Source organism: Tamandua tetradactyla, chromosome 5 (genome assembly GCF_023851605.1).
Source record: "Tamandua tetradactyla isolate mTamTet1 chromosome 5, mTamTet1.pri, whole genome shotgun sequence".
In the NCBI taxonomy this organism is placed as follows: Eukaryota; Metazoa; Chordata; class Mammalia; order Pilosa; family Myrmecophagidae; genus Tamandua; species Tamandua tetradactyla.
The window spans coordinates 44,384,854-44,407,923 of record NC_135331.1 but is presented as its reverse complement, the minus strand read 5'-3'; the positions used below and the strand labels follow the sequence as shown (position 1 = coordinate 44,407,923).

The window sequence follows — 23,070 nt, the reverse complement described above, 5'->3', positions numbered from 1 at the left end:
GTTCCACAAATATTTCCAAAGAGGTCTCACAGCACGAAGAACTATCACGTTCCATCAGCAGTGTCTTGCTCCTCAACTTAATTATCCCAGTGGCTTTGATACCAGTAAGTAATTGCCGTCCCTTTGTTTATAAATCTGCACCTTGGATTAAACATTCATGGTGTCTATACAACGAAATACACAGAGTGTTCCACCTCTGATGAAAGTTTAATCATGATCGGACAGCAGGGACTTACAGCAAGGAGCCCAGAACAGCGGCTGTGGGCTAGGATCCCCTTACCGGTCAACAGAGAGGTGACGCGTACCTGGTCAGCCATGCCATTCATTCCACTTCTCCACAGTCACAACGCTCCCATCTTGAGAACATCCTTCTTCCAATGCCTCACGTTATCCAAATGGATAAGGAGGTCTCAGACCAGGAACAACATTCCCAAGAGCTGGACTTAGAGGAGATAACCCGGAAAATTTCATTTCTCGAAAAATGGAGGGAAATCTTTAGTTATCACAGGTGAGATAGTCTCGTTTTCTTGTTTCTTCAGAACCAGAGGGATATTAGGTGTTTAAGTAATCAATTTTTACACTTGCTGTGTGAGACGTCTCCATTACAGATTTGCGTTTTAAAAGATTCAAGGAATAACTACTTTGTGGAAAGAGGCTTCCATAGATAACCTGGAGTTTGCTGGCCTTTGGGGTTGTGAAATTTGAACGTAATTTACTTGATGTTTTCTCTCTCATTTATAGGTTGGGAACCAATAATACAACTCCTCAGGTAATTACTTTTCTCAAAGCCAATGTGTTTTCCTCTAGTTACTTCTTCAAACAATCACATTAACAGTGCAATCTGCATTTATTTCACGCACATAATGTCACTCAGACAGAGACATTTAATGTGAGAAAACAAGAAACTAGAAAGCTTGTTGAAGATCTTTTCTTGTACTTTCTTTTTTTAAAAAAATCCTTTTCTTTCTTTTAAAAATTACTTTTCATCATTAAGAGCACCATATGCTTATTATTTTAGAAAAAAAGCGATATTAGAAGCTAGCATTCCTATACTTGTGAAATAATGTTAGATTCTGACAACCAAGTGTTTCCATGTCCCTGATGAAAGATAGTTTTGAAGATAGTTATTATCCTTATTTAGCTTCTGAAAAATTGTTTTTCTCTATAATTTCCAAAGTAGAAGGGAAAGATGACTGAATTCAGATTTTAAAAGGATATTTTAAAAATCTGTTGTACAATTTAAGATAAAAGATGTTTGATTACTGAAAAGGTTAGAAAGTAATGGACTTGGTATTTCAGTCATTAATTCAATCACTGAACAAACACAGCACAAAATATTAAAAGTGATTTTCCTGGCACAAGCATACGATGTGATCTAACAATTGAATTGTCAATATTATAACACTGTAGCATCTTGCTCCAAGTAAACTGTGATCAAAAGCCTTACTGGTGCCTAAACTGTCTTAACCATAGTCTAAATTAGAATCAGAGAGATAATACTTCTATTTTAGTCCTGCGAGTATTGAGTGGAGATAATACCATTTAGGAGGATAGAACATTCAAAAGATAAATCAATATTTGACAGGGAAAAAAATTAATGTCAAGTTATGCTTTACACAAGGTGGGGAAAACCGTTTGCCACAAATGTAAAGATGCTTCCTTAGATTTACAAAATGTATCTCATCAGTAGCCTGTGACTTGGATGCTGCATTTCAGAGATAAGAAAGCATCTTTGCATCCAGAAATCCAGAAAAACTAAGAACGCAATTTCCTTTATGTTTAGCCACCAAATAGGGCAGATTTGTTTCATGACATTAGTATAGAAGTTAAGTATCTGGGAGAAGAGTTGACGCTAAATTATATTGAAATGCTATAAGAATCAATCAAGAGTGGTGCAACGGTGGCTCAGTGGCAGACTTCTCACCTGCCATGCCGGAGACCTGGGTTCGATTTCTGATGCCTGCCCATGCAAAAAAAAAAAAAACAGAATCAATCAAGAAAAGTAAAAATAGAATTTTTAAAAGTGGGATTGGAGTTTTTAAGGAAGAAAGTTATTATACTCACCTGTTGGGGAATGAGACTGAAAGAATTAAATAGAGGTAACCTGACTTGGCTTATTGGCCAGTTAACGTATAGACTTGGAACGATTCATTCATTGTTTATAAAATGTTGTCTTCTCAAAACAAGCAACAGAGACATTTACATTTTTCTCTAAACATAATTTCAAGTCAAGGTCTTGATAGCATTAATTATGTTGCCATAGTTACATTCAACCTCTCCGAGTCACATAAAACTTCTAAGAAACCCCTTTGGCACAGACACCAAGGTTCCCCCCCCCCCCCCTTGTATTCCTGTTTATCACCATGTTCAGAACATCTTTAAAAGCGAGACAACATTTTCTGAACACTGATGTCTGAGAGAAAGAGAAAGGTCGTCTTCAGCTCTGTTTGCTTTGTTTTGGGGGGCGGCATTTTACACAGGGTCATGAAGGCAAACATAGATCTGCTGATGAAACCGAAGATGGAACAGGAATGCTTCAGTCCAGAGGACAAGGACATTTGCCATCAACGAGCCTTTGTTCTATTTCCAGACCCTCCATCATCTCTTCAAAACTGGGCGGCTTTCCTATCTCCCTAGCCATGGCCGCGGTAAGTATAGCTTGTCAATTAAACATGAGATGAAACGTAATCTTCCCCAAACAACAAGCCTGGGGAATCTTATCTGCTGTCATGTGAGGGTATTGTTGAAGATAAGACCACAGATGGTCGTTATTGGTAAAAGGAGGATATAATTAAAATGACTTACTTTTGGTATTTTTCAAGGGCACAGGTAATGTTATACTTTTTCCCTCCCAAACTCTGAGAATCTCTCTTTACTCGCTTCCCCCAATTTGAAGTTAAACATTGAGAGGGTGGGTGAGGAAAATTCAAATAATTCACTACATAAGGTGACAGACCCTCTATGGCACACTGCAGAGCATTGCAAATGCATGAAACAATGCAGCTGTGTAAGGAAGGGCCCAGCACCACTGTGGGCAGGAAAGAGCCGGCAAATGCTCTGATCTCCATGGTAGAAGTGGGAGTCTCGTGCCCACTTCTACCATGTCCAGGGGCAGGGAGTTGACCCTCAGAATAGTTTTCTATGCCTGTCAACTATTACGCAGATCAGAGAAAAAGCCCAACATCTGAAGATGATCCAAATCGAACTGGAAGCTGTTGGTGCCCAAGACCATTTGCTCACTTCTAGACTTCACCAGTGTAGGGCGGGGCTGAGGCAGAGATCCAACCGGTAGACAAAACTCGGAGCTCCTTACTGGATCAAGTAAGCCAAGGCTGGAGGCAGATGCCTTGGCAGATGCTCTAAGGACCAGCTGCCATGGTCAAAAAGACATGATTGGAAAGTGAGGAAGCTGAGGCAGGGGTCAGGCTGAGGTAAAAGTAACAGCTAGGGTGAGAGATCCTCCAGTTCGATTGCCCTCCAATGTGATCCATTAAATGACCACGAGACTCGGGGCATCTCCAGACCATTTCCTCACATCCATCCCATCCCCTAATCCCTGCTCAGCATCCTAGAACTTCAGGCACAGACCTCCCCAGAGGCTCCGAAGAACAAGAGCTGGAAGAGGCCACTGCCTTTCTGATGACAAGCTGCCTTACACCTGGGCATGTTTGCAGGAACAGCCCAGAACCACCCTACACATCTGGACAAAGACGGGCAACATCTGGCCCACAGGCAGAGCCGCCATGTGCATACACTTGGGCAGCTTGAGCATGGCGCACAACGTCCCTGTAGAGTGGGGACTGAAACTCCTTCTAGGAAACAACATTAAGTCTCCACGTGTTTTTCCAGCACAGAGGCTGGGCTGGTCCTGACGACCGTATTTCCAACCCCCTGTGTAACATGTCCTTGAGATCCCCAGGCAGGACAATGTAACCTTTCCTTAAGACCCCCTCCCCGGCATTACAGTCCCCACCCTCACTCCCATCCCCATTCCTTTTTATCACACATCCCTGGCTTCACAGAGCAATTTTCTCCCCTATTCCATTTGCGGTACAAATTTGTTGGGAGGCCTCATTTGCTCTTTTTCATTGTCAAAATCTGTCAGCCTCAATCCACCTTCCCTCTTTTGCTCAAATTCCAGATGTCACGGGAAGAGAAGCAGGTGGTCTCATCAGACTCTGCACCATGGCTTACTGGCCATGCAGCCCCTGGATAGTGCTTTCCCTTGCATCTGATATACCTAGTCAATTGCCCTCTTTTTAAGCCTGGGATGTTTGTGGTAGGGATACTCTTCATCCCTTCTGCAATAAAGATATCTAAAGCATAATTCTTCTGGAGTCCCCAGCTGTGGAGGCTGTGATGCTAGATCACACTGTGGCATGCAACCAGAAGAAGTTAGAGCGACCATTTGAATTTTACGTAACAGGATAATATTTTTAATGAAAATCCTTAATTACAAAGAACTATCAGCCTTTGTAATGAATTTCTATCAAGAACGTCCATTTACATTATATATATATGTGAATAGTGTATTACCTTTTGATGTGAAAAAGAGCAAAAATCATGGTTCTACATTGGTATTTGCCTGTGTATACATGAAGAAATTCCAGAAGTCTTCCTAAGACTTCATACGACATAACAGTGGCTACGTGTGGAAGACGAGACAATAGGGGTGGAATGGAGGCTTCTTGCAGCAGACCTTTGAGTGCTTTCTGGATTTTGAACCATGTGAATGCATTATCTGTTTTTTAAAAAGCACACATAGAGAAAGCACTCAGAGATGTTTCCAAAGTCTTCTAGTGTCTTTCTCTAGAAAGTAGTTGCGGGAACATCTGAATTCTCCCACTCATCTCTAGACATCAGCGTTATGCAATTGGAGACCTCTTCAAGATTTTTCCAAGGTAATTCTCTCTCTTTGGAAAAGTTTGAGGGACAACAAGAATCAAACCACTGTAGCCTGAAATGGAATTGATGGAGTGTTAAGGAAGGCCCAGAAATAGAGATAATTGATTTTTTTAAATGAATTTGGATTTATTCCCATTATATGAGCTAGATGATAGTGTGTTCTTTATAGTAACAATAGCACTAATTAAACGCACCCTGGGATTTCAAGATGATGAGCCTTGGGGATTCTGAATTTGTGTTCCTTAAGGTGTTTGGAAGCTTGACCAATTCTAGTTTCAGCAATAGGGCAGCCTGGCAAGTCATCAGAGCTATCGAATAATATTCACTCAAGAAAACCTTTTGCTGTCATTCTGTTGCTGTTCTCAGTTCCCTTCTCTATTTGGAGCAGGAAGACATGGTATTTCCTGACATTGAGACTGTATTATCCTTTGCTGGGACTCTGGTGATGAGGGGGTGGGGAGAGTGGAGAGAGAAAGCCCCCTATGCACCCTCCCATTCTCCAGTTCTCCCATTTCTCATCTCTCGTTGCCCCATTCCCAGCACTACTGCCTCCTCCCTTCCTCCAACCTAACATTTCATAGTGTGCATGGTGTAATGAATTCTGGCCTAGAATCTCAGGGAGACTGTGGAGAAGATGGGTATGCTCTTCTGGGCTCTTCCACCAGCCCCACCCAACACCCTTCCTTCCTCCATTCTCCTCCAATTTCAGGCCTTTCTCCAGAACCCAGCCTGGGATGCATCCTGTAGCCTCTTTTCTCAGCAGTCAATAAACAGACCCCTGGTCTATTTTCAATATCACCCAGCAGTCTCATATTTTAAATGTAGCTCTGGGATACCAAAATATTTTGCAACCCTAACAGATGAAGCTCTAGAAGGCAGTGGGTAGCATTTGGAGAGTAAGAGGTACATCATGGGCTCAGAGCACAACATCTGGTGCATAGGTGGACCTCAAGAGATGTTTACCTAATTATTTAATTCACTGCCTGTGGACAATCCTCTAGAGCGGCATCTCAGTACAGGGTAGTGACATCTTCTGTGCGCTCCTCCAGAGCCACTCCCCATCCCTCTGCCCTTGTGTCTGCCCAAGACCTGTAGGGTCTGCATCAACAGGATTTCCTCTTGAATTTGGGGGCTGAGGGAGGGAAAGGAATGAAGTTGCAGTTGCTTATATCTGACATTTCCCTCCCCAGGACCTCCTCCTTCCTAGGGCTGGTAGCCACTTCTCCTCCTTGTCCTTCAGGTCTAGAGGTCATAGTGACTCCTCACTGTTACCAGCCTGGGTTATTGCACTATCCATTGTGGTTTCCCTGCACTCAACTCGCATCTTTGTAAACAGTCCCTATATGAAGGATTTCTCAAATTCAAAAATTTTCCTGATTGGAGAGCGCCATCAGTTTTCTGTTGGGACCCTGGCTGGTACCAGTTGGAAGACTTGCCTTTGAGTCCTGGCACTGCCACTTCAATAGACATGTCACCTTGGGCATACCACTTAACTGCTCTGCGTCTCAGATCCTGCAATTTTAAAATGAAAGGGTTGAATTCAATTTATGATTCAACAAAAACTTTTGCAAGCCTACTACATACCACACACTACACCAGATGTGGAGGAATCAGTGGTGAACATGACAGAGCCAAGGGTCTACAAATCTACTAAACAATTTAGGAAATAAATGTCTTCTTAGGGTCCACTAGTTCCAAAACTTTGATTTCATGATGATCCAGTAACTTTTATTTTTATTTTTTTACTTTTTTGGGTGTGTGGTCTGGGTATCGAACTTGGGTCTCCTGCATGGAAGGCCAGCATTTCTACCACCGAACCACCTGTGCACCCCAGTAACTGTTAAAGCAAAGAAAGATTCAGGGAAGGGAGCTTCAAAGAGAGTTATTCTTTCTCAGTTTGGGAGTGTGGATGGGGAAGAATTGGAGATGACTAGACTGAGGTCAGTGGTCACAGCCTGCCTGCTCTCAGATCCTCAAACACACAAACACACACCCAATGTCCCATCACACTGGATTCTCTCCTGGCGCTATGCACCCTGAGACCTGAGGTGTGTGTGTTAGCAGATCTCTCCTATGTCCGGATTTCTCTATTACAGGCAAAAGGCCATTGTGTGATGTATCTCAGAATGTGAAATTGGTGTCTCTGCTGGAACAAGCAGTGCTTTTAGGGTGCATAATGCAACCAATTAAATAATTGAGTTACCTAGTGAGAAAGTTATCTCCTTCTCCAGTCTGGCAGGAAATCCATCCAGTAAAGTCAGGGGGGAAAGCCTTGGCAAGGCAATATACTTCTCTATATACTTCTTATCTCCTTTCTTAATTAAAAAAACTGCAGCCTTCTAGGTATATATCCCCAAAGGCTTGAAATCAAGGACTCTAACATATATTTGCATGCTGATCTTCATTGCAACATTATTCACAATTGCCAAAAGATATAAGCAAGACAAGTGCTGGGATCAGTAGTATGGTATATACAATGGAATATTATTCAGCTGTGAAAAGGAATATGACCATTCTTTTTTTTTTTGCAATTTAGAAAATATTTATTTTAAAAAGACACTTTATATCACTTCCTTAAATTGAAATGAAAATCAATTGCCATCATGATAAAAATTATAATGAAAAACAATGTTATTGAATTACAGCTAGAAGCTGTTGCCTGTGAAAGCTCTGTCTGAGGCCTGAACTTCATCATGTTGAGTGAAATAAGCCAGACACAAAAGGACAAATATTGTCTGATTGCACTGATGTGAAGTGATTAGAATAAGCAAATTCATAGAGTTGGAAACTAGAATACATGTTATCAGGGGCCAGTGTAGGGGTAGAGAATGGGGAATTAATTGATAAAGAATTTCTATTTGTAAGAAATGTTTTGGCACTCAGTGGTGGTGAGGGTAGCACAACAATGGCGAATGTAATTAACACCCCTGAATTATGTATTTGCATGTGATTGAAAAGGGAAATTTTAGGTGAAAAGGGAAATTTTAGGAAATTTTACATAGGTGATACTAGAATAAGAACTTTAAAGAAAACCATAGGATTGTACAATACAAACAGTGAATCTCAGTGTACATTATGCACTGTAATTAATAATAAAATTATAATAATATTTTTTCATCCATTGTAACAAAGGTACTGCACTAATACAAGGTGTTGATGGTGCGGTTAGGGGAGGGGAGAGGAGGGCAATATAGGAACTCTGTATTTTTTGCATGATTTTCCTATAAACCTACAACTTCTTTAATAAAGAAAATTTTTTTTTTAAAGTACAGAGCTCATTCAGAGCTTTCACAGGCAACAGCTTCTAGGTGTAATTCAATAACATTGTTTTTTCAGTATAGTTTTCATCATGATGGCAATTGATTTTCATTTCAATTTAAGGAAGTGATATAAAGTGTCCTTATATTTTCTAAATTATAAAAAAAAATAGTAGCCCCAATTAATGAAGAATATTATGTAAACAATGACTGGTACACAAATATGATGGAAATCATAAGGATGGTACATGCAGGATTAAAGTTGGAGGAGCAAAGCAGCAGTATTTAGGAGAATGAGAGCAAATCCCAACTTTACTTCTCCCAGCTGGGTGACCTGAGGAAAATACCTCAACATCTCTGAACTTCAGTTCACTTATCTGAAAAAGGAGGACAATGAAAGTGCCTAACTCATAGAATTAAATCAACATAATGAATATAAAGCATTGAGCCCCAGGGCCTGGTGTACAGAAAATGTGCAATAATTATTAGAAGTCATTTACTGGCCCAGTTCAAATGCCAGCTCCTCAGTGAAGCCCGCCTGACTGTTTCAATCAGAAATTCTCTCTTGCCTCTGTTCTCTCAAGCTACTTAGTGCTTGTCTTGTGGAACTTCTCACACTCTATCTTGCACTCATTTGTGAGATATCAGACTTTTTACATATCTATGTCCCATTCAGGGCCCAACACATACAAAATAATTAATAAGTCTTTTATTATGAATGGATTCCCTTTTTTTTTCTTCATGTTTTTGGTTTATAAAGACAAAAAGATTGTTTCCGTCTTTTTCCAGGAAGCTTTAAAAGACTTCCTCCAATCTCCCCAATCCATAGAGTATCCAGCAAAACTGCTAAGATCCCAGAGCAAGAGAACAGAGAATCCTTGTTTAATGCCATTTAAATCAAGACCGTATACAAGCTAGAAACACAGGGTTCCATCTGTTCCTCTTTTCTGGAGAGAGAGAGAGAAAGACTCCCAGATGGAAGAGGTGGAGGTCTCAGAGTCATGACATTAAGGATTAATTAATGTCCATTAAGAATTAATCAAAGGGACAGAGCAGCACCCACATTGGCTCTAAGGAGGAAGAGGAAAGACGGCTGGTGACAGAAAACGAGAGACGAGGGACGAAACCAGGATAGGGTCCACAAGGTGTGAGGCTGACACACGGAGCCTTCAGAATAAAATATGACCAATGAGTCTAATAAGATTCGTTTGCACAGGACTTTGCACAATTAAAATAGAGGGATGGAGTAATGAACATTTGAACGAAAGAAGGGACAAAGATCCACTCCATGATTTTTCCATTTGCTTAAAGGCTGGTCTCATGCGGAATGTGTCTAGGAAAAATTATCTTTTGTGGAATCATTTATTTCCCCTCTTTCCAGAAGCTGCGACAAAGCCTCTTTGGAAACACAGTCCATATCTTCAGCTGTGATTGGAAAAAGGCCTATTTCAAGTTCCATGACCCTTTTTCTGACCTGGCTTTTGCTTTGGAAGTGGGAAAGGTAATAGCCAGATGGCAATTTTTTTAAAATTCCAATTCCATAGTCTGTATCCATCTTTCCTTCCAGCCTTCATCCATATGAATATGTTTTCATTACAAACATATGTAGAAACTCATATATAATTTAAAATTTAACCTTAAGTCATAACAGACTGTTTAAAATTATAACATACTGTCGGAATTGTAACAAGTCTCAAACTCCCTTTCTCACCCCGCCCCCCCCCCCCCCCCCCCCGCCGAGTTGAATTCTAGTTTTCCTGCCTCTTCTCTCTGTCTTCAGTACCCTCAAAGCTTTAGAAGGCAGGAGGAGATCTAAGAACTTTGTTCTGGCTTGTTTAAAATCACAATAACTCATGTCATCAGTTGCCAATCACACCAGTCGCCTAAATTTCAAGGATAGCCAACTAGTTCCTTACCTTCTATGAGTCTGAGAGTTTGCTATGAAGCAGGGGCACAGCAGAGAAGGACATAAATCCCCAGGCTCTGAGTTGTTCCACCAAAACCGTTAACCTCTGCTTCCATCCTTCACACATCTCACTACTCTTCCGCCCATTTCAGGGAGGCGCCCGAGCAATTCAGATGGCTGTACAAGTATTCATCATGAAGCACTTACTGTTTACAAGGAAGGGGAAAGACTGTAGTGTTCACAGGTAAGAGGATTGTGAGAAGTGCTCCAAAGAGTAATCCATTTCTCTAGAACCTTTGTAGGCTCAGTAATCACAACTGCAAAACTCAGCTGCTCGAGGAAGGGGACCTGCCTCCTAAGACAGACATGGCTCTGTTTCTAGCAAAGAAAGACTGTTATTTCGTGGCTGGAGAGGACTCTCCTGGAGTCACTCTCAATGCTCAGTTTTTAGGCTCTACCACAGACCACTTTGTCAGATAAAATAAAGCACCAGGTCTCAAGTGGATTTGATTGTCCATATTTGATGGGAAGCCCCAACCTAGCAACTCCAGGGAGGAACAAAAAGGATGATGGAAAACCTGATAGGTGAAGGATCAATCTCCCCATTTAACTTAACTGACAAAGCACGGTGTTTGGTAATTGCCTATTCTAACAATCAGTTATCAAGCCCTTATCATGCACAAAGCCCAATGCTAGCTGTCAGAGGAGACATAAAGGCATACAAGGGATACATCTGCACTCAGGCAGGATCAGTCATCACCCAAAACAGGACCTCAATGTACAACATATTCTAAAATTATGAATTGACAGATTCCCTAGAAACTTGAGATGGAATTCTTTATGCAAGTGATCTGTTAAGGAAGCACCCTCCAGAGGAACTTATAAGAGAATGAAGGGAAAAGGAGAAGATGCTAAGTAAGAATGTGCTTAGAAATACCTGGCCTCAGCTTGATCCCACTGGCACTCTGGAGCATAAATCACACCACAAGCCTCCTCAGTCTTCAGATAAGAGAGCCAAGCTTTGTACCGCCCACCCCAGTCAGTCATTGCTTATGGACCACCCTTTGGGTCAGGGGTGGGAGAAGGTTTACAGTCACTTCTGGGCAAGGTGACTTCAATCCTTCAGAGAAAGTTAAAAAATGGGAGCTACTACTAAAGAGTGGGATAGAAAGCTCAAAGGTGATAGTGGAATTATCCAGAGAAGGTCAGGTTTAACAAATGAGTATGGTTGCTGAATCATTACACTCATATTTCTTTTAGTCTCCAATGTCTTGGGACAGCTAGAAGTAAAAACTCAAAATTGTGGAATCGTAACCCATACCAAATTCTGAAATCTGTTCTACAACTAATTGTTGTGCTATGCTTTGAAATTTGTTGCTTTTTTGTATTTATCTTATTTTTCACAAGGAAGGGGAAAAAAGTCAATTGTGATGATAAAAAAATATTTATTCCTTCTAGCCTCCCATGTTCTGGAGCAGCTAGAAAGAAAAATCTGAGAGGATGGTATGGTAGCCTATGACAAATGCTGGGATCTGTCCTGGAACTACTTGTTGAAGAGTGCTTTGAAAACTATTGCCTTTTTTCTCTCTTTTTTTTTGTATATATGTTATATTATACAATAAAAAAGTTAAAAAAGAAAAAAAGCAGAGCCATTGCAGCAGTACTCAAAGCAGCTGGGGATGGGAGGCAGGCATGCCCATGAACCGAGTAAAAGAGATCCCTGGGAATCAAGATGGAACACATGCAACATTCGCTACCCAAATGAAAAGCATTTACACAGTACCTAGCATGTGGTAAACATTAAACAAACATTAATGAGCAATTGTTATTATAGTCTTGCTCCAGAAAGCCCTCCTGAACCCTCCCCTCGCTCTTTCCTCTCAGCTCTCAAACACTGTCTTATTTTCTATCTACCTTGCACCACCGTTTTGGAGTATTACACACCTTGCTACTCATTTTCGTACTGCCACGGAATTAGATGGACTATCTAAAGCATGGCTGACTACATTAATGAACCTTTATCATGTTTCCTTATAAAAATCATAGTTGTCAATGTTAAATGTTTAGAAAATGAAAAGATAAAACAGCTACTACATAAAAAATTTGTTTCCACTTTCTGGGAAGCTTTGACAAATTCTGACATTACTAAATGCAGTGTAATAGTTAAGAGCAGGGACTGGGCAGCCAGACTGCCTGAGTTCAAATCACAGCTCTACCAATTTAAAGACAGATGACCAGGGCAAATTACTTAACTCTCTATATCTTTCTTTCCTCATCTCTAAAATGGGAGTAATAATAGTTTCTACCTCTTAGGAGTGTTGCAAGGATCAGATGAGAATGGGGCTTGGGGCATGAGTGCCAGGTAAGTGTAAGATTTATATTATCAAGGACAATCTGAAGAAGCCTTCTATGGTGAATAGAATGAGACAGGTATAGACATTAAAGGTGGACAAACGCACGAGAAAGCTCATGAAAGTGGGAATGTGGAAAATATGTTCCGTGGTCTGGTGAAAATGGTTTGCAAAATAGAAACATGCAAGGTAAAACTGGAAGGATTGCTTAGAGCTAAGCTTGGGAAGGGTCTATATAGTTGGGTTAAAGAGTCTGGATTGATCCCTGCTGGAGTTAAGGAGAGAGGACAGTGTTGGAACTCAATGGGGCTGATAGCAAATGGGGTGGGATTTGTTGAGATCACCAGGGGAAAAAAATGCACTACTACGTAGATTCCAGTGCCAGCAACAGTAGAGAACACAAGAACCTCCAGTGAAACAGTCACCTTGTAGGCTGATGAAGGATCCAACTGGCCCCACTCTGTATTCAGAGTGACATCAAACTGGAGGCCCAGCCCATAGTGGGTGACCAATCATTCCAGTGTTTTCATACTCCTGCCTCCTGCATTGTAGTTTATGTGAAATAAGCAAACAGCAACAGAAGGAAGTGCTGGCTGTGGCACTCGCTGACATCTTGTGGGCTGCGGGAGCTGCTCAGAAGGCTACCATCTGTCTTGTCGCTGAAGATACTTACGTTGCTGCCACCCCCAACTGCCCTGGAGATGACGTCACCGAGCGGGTAAGTGCGCTCCTGCCTGTTCTGCAAGAGCAAGGGCCGGGGAGGCCTGAGGTTCTATCTAGACTTAGCCTGGACGTGGACTTTGAGTCCCATTGATGTTACTGGGACTACCTGACCGTGGCCAAATGCACCTTCCAAAGGGGCAGGTACCCAGGGCTGGATGTCACCAGAGAGCCCTGCTGCAAATCTCTCCTCCCAGAATCCACCACGATCAAGCCTAACCCATACCTGAGATCCTCATAAACTGCATTTCCATAGCTACTGTCTTAAAGATAGTTAAATTCTATCTATTTGGAAAAAAAATCTTTTATGGTTTTACTGCTCAGGAGATATTATTTTGTAAATGAAAGATGTAAAAGTGATGCCAATAGGAACCCAATTTTACCATGTATGTTTTACATGATCTCGAGTAAGATAAATGTCAGTTTTTAACACTGTGGCTTTGCAATGCAACAAATTCCTTTAGGGTAATAATGAGTTGATATCCCTTAGATGTAACTTTCATCTTCCTTTTCATGTTTCTCTCCTATTCCTGATTTATAGCTCCAGCTGTTTGAATTTTTAGAGAAAGAAGCCACCGAGAAATTCATCTATGATCATTTACAATATGTAAGTGCCTAGGTGTTGAGAAAATTCCTTTACGTTGAACTGATCTGAGAGGGATCTTCTTTCTTTTATAAAGTATTTTTCTCATAAAGCTTGTTAAGAAAACCAGGTCATTTTGAGGGCTAAGAAAAGGGAAAACCAAAGAAAGAGGAGACGGCCCCTCCCTCCCCACAACCTAGAAAGAGGCCCAGATCACACAAAGGCCCCTCACAAATGCCTTTTTCCTTGGCTCATCAAACCCAGCGAGCAACACTTTAGAGAGCATATACTAGGATTTCTAGTGTGGGGAGAGAGAATGATAAGGCACCCTCGCCTCATTAATGGATAAAGAAACCAAAGTGATAGAAAACTAAGGCCCTGGTCTCAGCTGCCAAAATGATGGTCCACGTCCACACTGATGCGAAGAAAGTGCCTTCCGGTCTGCAAAACGGGGTCCCATCCTGCCTCTCCATCAATTTACACAGCGTCCTCCCCTGCAGTGCGCCCAGGTGGACACCCGACGGTGGGAAACAGACGGTGTTCCTTTAAGATTCTTCTACAGAGAGAGAAATGAAGCCCAATTTTCTGAAAAATAAGAACCCTACATAAGACAAAGCAGGGGACAATGGGCAAGATAACTGTTAAGTCATACAGTTGTGTATTCGTACGGAGGGGGAGTTGTGACCCGTGAAACTTACTGCTTCATTCCTTTCAAAGGCTATAGAGGCAGAAGCCTTAGGCATGAGTTCTCAGCCACATACTAGCTACTGATCTTGGTTAAACCTAGCTACCGCAGGCCTGCCGCCCCACTATCTCATGAAACTGTTTGTTAATCAGTATGGGAGGCAGACGAATGGCTCCCCCCAAAGATATCCACATTCTAACCCCTTGGAACCTGTGAATATGTTACATTGCATGGCAGCAGGGAATTAAAATTGCAGATGGAATTAAGGTGTTTATCGATTGACTTTAAAATAGGGTAATTATCCTGGGTAGGTCTAATGTAATCACAACGGTTCTTAAATGTGAAAAAGGGGGACATAGGGGAGGTCAGAGGGATGTGACGTGAGACCCTCTGGGGCTGCTTTTGACCATGAGCCTCTAGAAGGGCCTCTAGAAGCTGGAAAGGTCAAGGAAATGAATTTTCCCCTGGACTCTCCAGGACACCTCTCAAAGATAACTCCCTACCTGGGGCTGTATCGTGTGATCAGTTCCCCATTCAGACTTTGACAAAACCACATTCACCATCAAAATTCATCAGTCCTGTGTCCCATTCCCTCTGGCAGAAGTGTCAGGCTGAGGTCTGAGGGCTATAGATAAACAGTGGATCTATCAGATCATTTATAGCATTAGACCAAACAATGTTGTATTTTTAAAATTTGAATCAATGAACATTAAAAACCATCAGGAAATTCCACTTAAAAATATGGGCTTAGGGCTTCTCCTTGACCCCCAAATCAAAAAATCTGGCCACACTTGGTCTAAATTCTTGTATATCCTCAATTAGCTGATGTAAGGGACAGCCACTCCCATTAGACAAATCATGATAGGCTGAATAAGGACCCACTGATGATATTTGTTTTAGTTTTTAAAGCTGCTGGAATGCAATATACCAGAAATTGAATGGCTTTTAAAAAAGGAATTTATTAAGTTGCAAGTTTACAGTTCTAAGGTTATAAAAATGTCCAAACTAAGGCATCCAGGAAAAGATACCTTGATTCAAGAAAGGCAGATGTATCCCAAACACCTCTAAAAAGTCCCTTACAGAGAAACAAGATACTGATTTTGCTATGTAACTTACATATTCCAGGCAGTAAGGGAGATACTGTGTATTAATTTTTTCATTTAAGTTTTGCAGCAAAAAACTGTGTATTAATTTTTTTCAGTTAAGTTTTACAGCAAAATTGGGAAGAAAATATTTTTATCCCCAATTGATTGAAGCTCAAAGAGGTTAGTATGTAGGGTTAGTAAGTGGTAGAACTGTTCTTGTGGGAGAACTCCAATGCTAGTTTTATGAAGCTTCTCTGCTCCTTCAGTGTTAAATGTGGCAACAAGGAGGGAAGTGCAAAGCAGACAAGAGGCTGGACAAGGGATGAACAGCCAAATGCAGCACTGAGGGCTGGTAGGATGGATGCTGGAAAAATGAAGAGGAGAGATAACTACCTGTTAGCCATGATTGAAAAAGAATCACACGATTGGACTGGAGGAAGGAAAGATGAGTTGAAGACCAAGAGTGTGATGGTGTCATTGACAGGCATGAAGGGAGGAGAGAGAATGTATCTGAGAATAAACATGACCCATGAGAAGCAGAGAGAGTTCCAACTGTGCTTTCAGCAGTTAGCAATAAAAGAAATAACTAAAAAATTAAAATAAAAAACTCAGGCTATAATTCCTTAAATTCATACCTGAAGATACACATATCTTTGTATATACATGCAGTGCTTTTTGGCAAATATGTGCTTTTCTTTTGTTTTCCAAATAGTTCAAAGAGGATGGAAGCCATGGTGTCATCTTGCTTCTTTGCAGCCTACTCTTTTCCAGAACATTTGAAGGGTAAATTCTATAACTGTTGGCTCAGATGTTTCCTATGGGGTCTAGAATCATGTAAACAAATGTACTCTTGTGTTGGAAAATATTTTCATCCCCATATGGGAAATAGGAGGGCAGGTTTTCTAATGGATACTCTTCTATTGACATGCCCTTTTCTATAGTTGATCTGATCATGTTAGTGGGTAAGAGTATACCACCAGTAAAGGCTGAGTCTGCTTTTCTAATACACTAGCCCTGTTCTTGGCACTGTGGGAGATACAGATAAGAGGAAGATATGGCCCTCACTTCCTGAAGATTCTAGTCTAGTGGAGAGACAAGAGGTGTATGTGGAGACACCAGATAAGTCCCAGATGGTACCTGATGTGCCAAGAGAGGTGTAAAGACGAGTCTTAGTGGATTCCAGAGGAAGAAGGGCCTTATTGGGTGGTCGGGATGGTTTTTATGGAAAAAGTGGACTTTCTTCTGGCACCTGAAAGAATGGTAAGTTTTAAATATTAGGGAGGGAGATAAGGGCTCCCAGGAGAGAAAAATTATAAGTCCTGAGCAGTGTTGTCTTTTGTATCCCACCATCACACTTTTTACGGTCTATATCATGTGTTTAATATTTTTTATATCAACAAAAATTTAAATCTCAAACTTTTCCTTAATAGTAATATCCTTTCATCTGTCCCGAGTGATAGCTGATGCCACCAAGGCATTTCACCACCAGTCCTTAGGTCTTATTCACAGAAGTCCAGGCCCATGAATAAGTTCGTTTGAGAACATGCGCAGCACAGAGACTGGTATTCGGCACCTCCCCTGTGCAAGGCAGAAGCCATACTCCACTTGGACCTCATATTGTCAAGAGTAGAACCCCAACTGCTGGACCCTGACACAGCAGCAGAAGCTGCCCTTCTGCAGCAAAGAAATGGGCTCACCTCCCAAGCTGGTGTTTTCTGTTTAAACCGCCCTTTCAGGGCTGACTTTGGCCACGCATCACCATCCCTGAGCTCACATCACACAGAGCGTTATGGATTGAATCGTGTCCTCCAGAAAGATATATTGAAATCCTATTCCCTGGTGTCGCAGAGTGCGACCTTATTTGGAAATAGAGTGGTTACAGATGGCATTAGGCAAGTTAAAATGAAGTCAGAAGGGAGCATGGTGAGCCCTAAAGTCAATATGACTGGTGTCCTTACAAGAAGAGGAAATTTGGACACTGACCAGAAGAGAGAAGAGGACCATGTGATGGAGACAGAAACTGAGCTATGGCACTAGCCAAGGAATGCCATGGGTGTTGGCAGGTCACCACCAGAACACACAGACTTCAGAGGAAGCATGACCCATGTTTCCTTCTTACCCAGCTTCATTTCAGACCACCAGCTTCCAGAACCATGAAAGCATAAATTTCTGTTATTTTAAGCCTCCTGGTTTGTGGAATTCTGTTACGGCAACCCTAGGAAACTAAGACATGGCATAGGGAGCTCATCCACTGAGCCCAGCATCCATCCAGAATGGATGCGTGCACGCACACACACACACACACACACACACACACACACACACACACACACACACACACACACACACACACACACACAGGGATTCTAATGTATGGGGCATCCTCGTCTTTCCCCTTCTCCCTCACTACTTATGACTTGTGTCCCCCAGGCTGTATCCATAGCTCTCCCTAGCACTGTGGTATCCCAATCCTCAAAACCTTCCCAGCTAGAGATGGAGATGCCCACACACGTGCGGGAGAGTGATGGATGAGGTCCCATTGCTGCTGCTTTGGTTGGGGGTGAGGCAGGCAGGGCAGCGGGCTCTGCGTACAGCCATCGTCTCTGACCAACGCTTATGGCTCCTTCCTTCCTGCAGGCTTCAGGAGGACCTAGATGTCACCACCACTCACCTGCTACAGCCAAGCGCTGGAGGCTTCCTGTGCAGGCAGGTTGGTCAGCTTTGCTTTTCTATTACAGAATCTGCGTTAGACGTCTTTTCTACATTAGTGTATTCTCTCCTTACATAGAGAGTCATCAAGCTATCTTTGAATGACTAAGAAGATGCTCAGTCTTGACTTTTTAATCGGAACCTATCTTCCAATTTCTATTTATAGCTCTCTGTATAGATGTATAGGGCTCCAAGAGCCCTACATCCCTGACACTCTAGAAACATTAGAAAAATATTTTAGCAAGACCCACCAGGACCCCCTAATAATTGAAAGAAAAGTACTATGACAGCATCTTAACTTCATGTTTTTTAAAAACGTCTGTGGAAACCAAAGTGTAAAAGAAACTTAAAGGCGGGGAGGGTGATAAGATCAGAGTGGGGTACGTGGGAATTATGGAGCACAGTTCAAGAAAAAAAGCCCGTAAACTGTTGCTTTCACTCTACCAAATGCTTACAACCTACATTTTTTTCTCCAGAAATTTGTATTTTGCAATTTCATTCTTTTCAGTAACAAATGGTCATTTAAAAATGTTTTTTTAAAAGGGAAGTGTTAAATTTTGATTCCTTGTTTCAATCCTGCCCCAATGTAAATATTTATAAAATATACCATCTAGGCAGTTCTGAACTTGATTTTAACTGGAAGAGCAAGTCCAAATGTCTTTAATGGCTATCAGAAAGGAAAGTCTCAAGAACTCTTACATGGAGTCCTGACGCGCAGTGACGTCGGCTATTTGCGGTGGGACAAGGACAATTTAGAGGGTGGTAGCCTCACACAGGTGAGTGTGTCCTGATTCTCAATCACACAGCCAGAGCGTCAATACTGTGACATTTTCCCCCTCTCCATATTAGGGCAATTCAAGTTATACCTCCCATCCCCTACAGACATATACAAACACAGAGATATTAAGGGTCTAAATGGAAACATCTGAGTCTATTTGCTTCATATTTTATTTTATAAAGTATAGGTAATACAAGTGATATGCAAATAATTTTTTTAAACAGTGCTTGAAACAGATAAATGGAAAATCCTGTTTCATTCTTAGCCAGCCACAGACACCCCTCTCAGAAGTAATACTGTCAGTCATTGACGAGCATTCTCCCAACCCTTTATTTATGCAATTAAATGCATATATTCTACTCTATATTATTCAAAGCTAAAAAGAGATCACCGAAGAGAAGGGAGCACCACTTAGGAAACTCCTCTCAAAATGATTTCCCGCTCAGGGGATTTACAACCTCTGACAACCAGAAAGTGAAGTGTGCTGTTGAAAGAACAACCAGAGAATGAAGATGTGGTTCTGCAAAAACAGCTAGAAGAGTGAGAAAGCAAATGTACCCACCTGTAATTACAAAGCCAAAGTGCTTCTGTGATAGTGTCACAAAAGTTTGCATCCTAAAACCCAAGGAGGGCAAGGAGGATTCTATGAAAAGCAACACTTGCTTTGAAACCAGCTGGGATTTAATTCAATATGATGGTGACAAAATTATCCAGGCCTGCCACCCCCAATCCTCTCCTAACCCCTGACACCAAACGGGGTCTCTGTAGCTCAGTACATGTCCTAGACTTCAACAGTCCCAGATTCAAGTTCAAAATACCTTGCATGAGTACTGGAGCTCATGCAAGGGGCATGATACTTTGCAAGATACTTTTATATCCATAACGTCATCATCTCTCCTCTCACTGCTTGTTCCAGTACAGTGTGTTATTCATAAAATCAGCATCTATTAACGTGTACATTTCACATGTCCGATGGCATCAGGAGAATAGTGCATAACTATACTAGAATTGAGTTATTTTGTGTACAGCTGTGTTTTAAGTTTGGTTATCATTCTTTGAGTTGGTAACCAAGGCTCACCGTAGAAAAATGAGAGATGACAAAGAAACTAAAGGAAAAGAAACTAGCCCAATCCTATCACTCAGGGAATACGACTGACAACATTTGGTGGGCCAACGCATCCTCCTATTTTTCTTTCTTCTATAACTATGTTCTGTTATACTCTTCTGAAACCTGATTTTCTCATTGAATGCAAATATCTTCATGTGTCAATGAATATCTGTCCTTCCTCATATTTCATGGATACAAAATATTCCATGGTATGAAGGTGAAAGACTACTTTGAATATATTCTGGAGAATTGATTTATTACTATGAAGTTCCTAAACACTTGTTCCAGATAACTTGAGAATTCATCTTTCATTAGAATTTTGTATTTTATTGTATCTATATAAAATTATATACATAAAATGGAGAGGAAAACTAAGCCAGTAATAGACAATTTATAGATTTTTTTATATGTACTCTTCTTTTCTTTCAACTATTTGTGGTCACCTGTTGTCCATGGTCAAGCGTTCTCTCTATCTGAGCCCAGTAACATGCCAAGACTGAGTTCAGGGAAAAATGGAGGGGTGCAGTGGGGGCAGGTTTCAACAAGCCCAACAGTGACAACAATTATTTTAAGTGCTGTGTCTGTTATTACACAACTTTCGCAATTTTATTTCACTGCATCCTCATTACAACTAGAAAGATTTAAAACAATGTCTCACATTTAAGTCATTTGAGTAGGTAATTCACAAGCCTGGTCGTATCTCTGCACCACCTCTACTATTATTGAACATATCGTTTCTCTACATCAACTCACCTTTTTTGTGTGTGCTGTATGGAGGGGTCACATGCATTATTTTTCCATGTGCGTATCCCGTTATTGCAGCACCACTTGTTGAATTTTTGTTTGCTTATTTGTTTTGCTAGTTTGCTTGTCTTGTGGGGAAGTGTATGGACTGGGACTCGAACCCGGGTCTCCCACATGACAAGCAAGAATTCTACCACTGAGCCACCCTAGCACCCCTCCACATCAACTCACTTTTAAACTTTAATCTAACCCCTTGTGCAGCAGTGATACAAGAAATGTAACCTTTTGTGCAGCAGTGATACAAGAAATGGGCGTGGTGTGCTGGTTAGTTTTTTCCTAACACACATTTAAATAAACAAACAAACAGACATTTGTGTTTTTTTTTGAGCTCCCCCCTGGGCCACTTTCATGCCACATGCCACCAGTGGGCTTTGCGCCACCCTCTGGCTTCCCCTCCTTTAGCATGTGAGAAACCATCCTGGCCTGGAAATCAGGAGACGTGGTTGGAGGTCTTCCCCTGCCAGTCACAAGGATACATCTGGGGCCAGCAACTTACCCCCGCAGAGCCTGTTCCCTCCTCTACCGACTAGAGTCTTTATACCCACCCTGCAACTGCAGGTCTAATGAGAAGACCAAATGAAATTATGAATGCTAAAGCCCATGGGAAAACCAAAGCATCTATACTCATATAAGACTTTATAACAGATGATAACAAGCAATAATTTTATGGTGCGTTTTTCAGCCATGCTCATTCAGCATCTGCCAATTTTGAGGTTCTGGGTTCAGATACGGAGATGTCCTACCTGGACTGATACAGGCATGTGTACCGGTTGCTGGAGGAAGGTGTAGGCATAAATACTAGAGAGCAAGTGCGCTCAGTTCAGCTCATCTGAAAGCACCTGGAGAGCTTCTAAAACAATCAATGTCCCAGTCCTCGCCACAGTGGTGACAGCCACTGCCTGGACGAGGGACTTGTGCTGTCACATAGGGGTCCCTGAACTTGGTTTAATGCCCTGCTGCCGCCATCCTGAAATTCTTAATGAATTTTTGGGGGGGCGGGACGGGGAGATGCATGGTCCAGGAATCGAACCCGAGTTTCCCACATGGAAGGCGAGCATTCTACCACTGAGCCACCCGTGCACCTGAATTTCTTGATGATTTTTAAACAAGGGGCCCCAAGTGTTCATTTTGCACTGGAGCCACAAATTATGTAGCTGATCCCACCCCCAGAATCTCTATTTGAATAGGTCAGGGATGCTTCTTGACATCAGGATTTTTTAAAAGCCCCCAGGTAATTCTAAGGCACAGTCAGCCCTGGAAACCTCTGTTCTGGGGCCAGGCTTCTCAGCCTCAGCACTAATGACATCTGGGGAATGAATAACTGCTCGCTGTGGGAGGCTATGCTGTTTTAGGACAATTAGCAGCATCCCTGGCTGCTTCCCAGGAGATACCAGTAGTGTTTCTCCCCTAGTTATGACAACCCCAAATGCCTCCCCCCGGACAATGTCAAATGTCCCCCTGGTTGAAAACCGTTCCTCTGTAAGAAGGGGAAAATATTTTTTCTTCAGGCTTAGCTGATTAAATCTATGGTCTGATTAAATCTAGCTATTTCAGTGGAATTTACAAGAAAGCGTATCTTGTGATCAGCATCAGAAAGACAGCTTTCTGCTCCTTTTTAACATTTGCATGGCTTTGGGGACAAGTTTCAGACCTTAGCTTAAATTAAGAATAAGCAGGTACTTGGTAAAAAGCCACTACGTTGCTCTGAGAAAAGAGACTCTCTGGCCCCACCCCCTCAAAAATAAAAGGCGCCAAAGATGCAGGAATCCCCAGGGATCCGGTGTTGTCACTTTCTCTGGGTCACCATTTCTTTCTCCACAAGTCAGTTCAGACTAACAGAGCTGCTACATCATGCTCTAAGGGAAATTACTTGCAGAGCCTGAAATATCTTCTAATAATAAAGTGGATGTTTGCTGGGACCTCAAAGTTGGTCAGGAGGCCTTGACACAAAGTATTTTAAAAGGTGCTTTCGGGGGTGGTGGGATGGTGGCTCAATTGCAGAATTCTCGCACGCTATTCCCAGAGCCTGCCCATGCCAAAAAAGAGAGAGAGAGAGAGAAAAAAAAAAGAGTAGGTGAGGGCAACATGTACCAGACTCACCAGTTGGACGTGGGGCAAAGGATGGAAGCCACTCAGGTTTAGCTTTAAAATCTGCATAGAATTAAATCTATAATGCTCC

At 41.8% G+C, this 23,070-nt stretch overlaps 1 protein-coding gene across 1 annotated transcript in view; it reads left to right on the top strand.

The window, feature by feature from the left end:
- Positions 1 to 395: 395 nt before the first annotated feature.
- The window catches only part of MINDY4B (MINDY family member 4B), a 34,640-nt gene continuing 11,965 nt past the window's right edge, over positions 396 to 23,070 (top strand). The window contains exons 1-10 of the mRNA XM_077159134.1: positions 396 to 508; positions 742 to 769; positions 2,481 to 2,648; positions 9,544 to 9,663; positions 10,221 to 10,312; positions 12,972 to 13,137; positions 13,681 to 13,746; positions 16,205 to 16,275; positions 18,130 to 18,202; positions 18,816 to 18,977. Coding sequence (XP_077015249.1) covers positions 396 to 508; positions 742 to 769; positions 2,481 to 2,648; positions 9,544 to 9,663; positions 10,221 to 10,312; positions 12,972 to 13,137; positions 13,681 to 13,746; positions 16,205 to 16,275; positions 18,130 to 18,202; positions 18,816 to 18,977 — 1,059 coding nt within the window. The remainder of the gene's footprint in view (positions 509 to 741; positions 770 to 2,480; positions 2,649 to 9,543; positions 9,664 to 10,220; positions 10,313 to 12,971; positions 13,138 to 13,680; positions 13,747 to 16,204; positions 16,276 to 18,129; positions 18,203 to 18,815; positions 18,978 to 23,070) is intronic.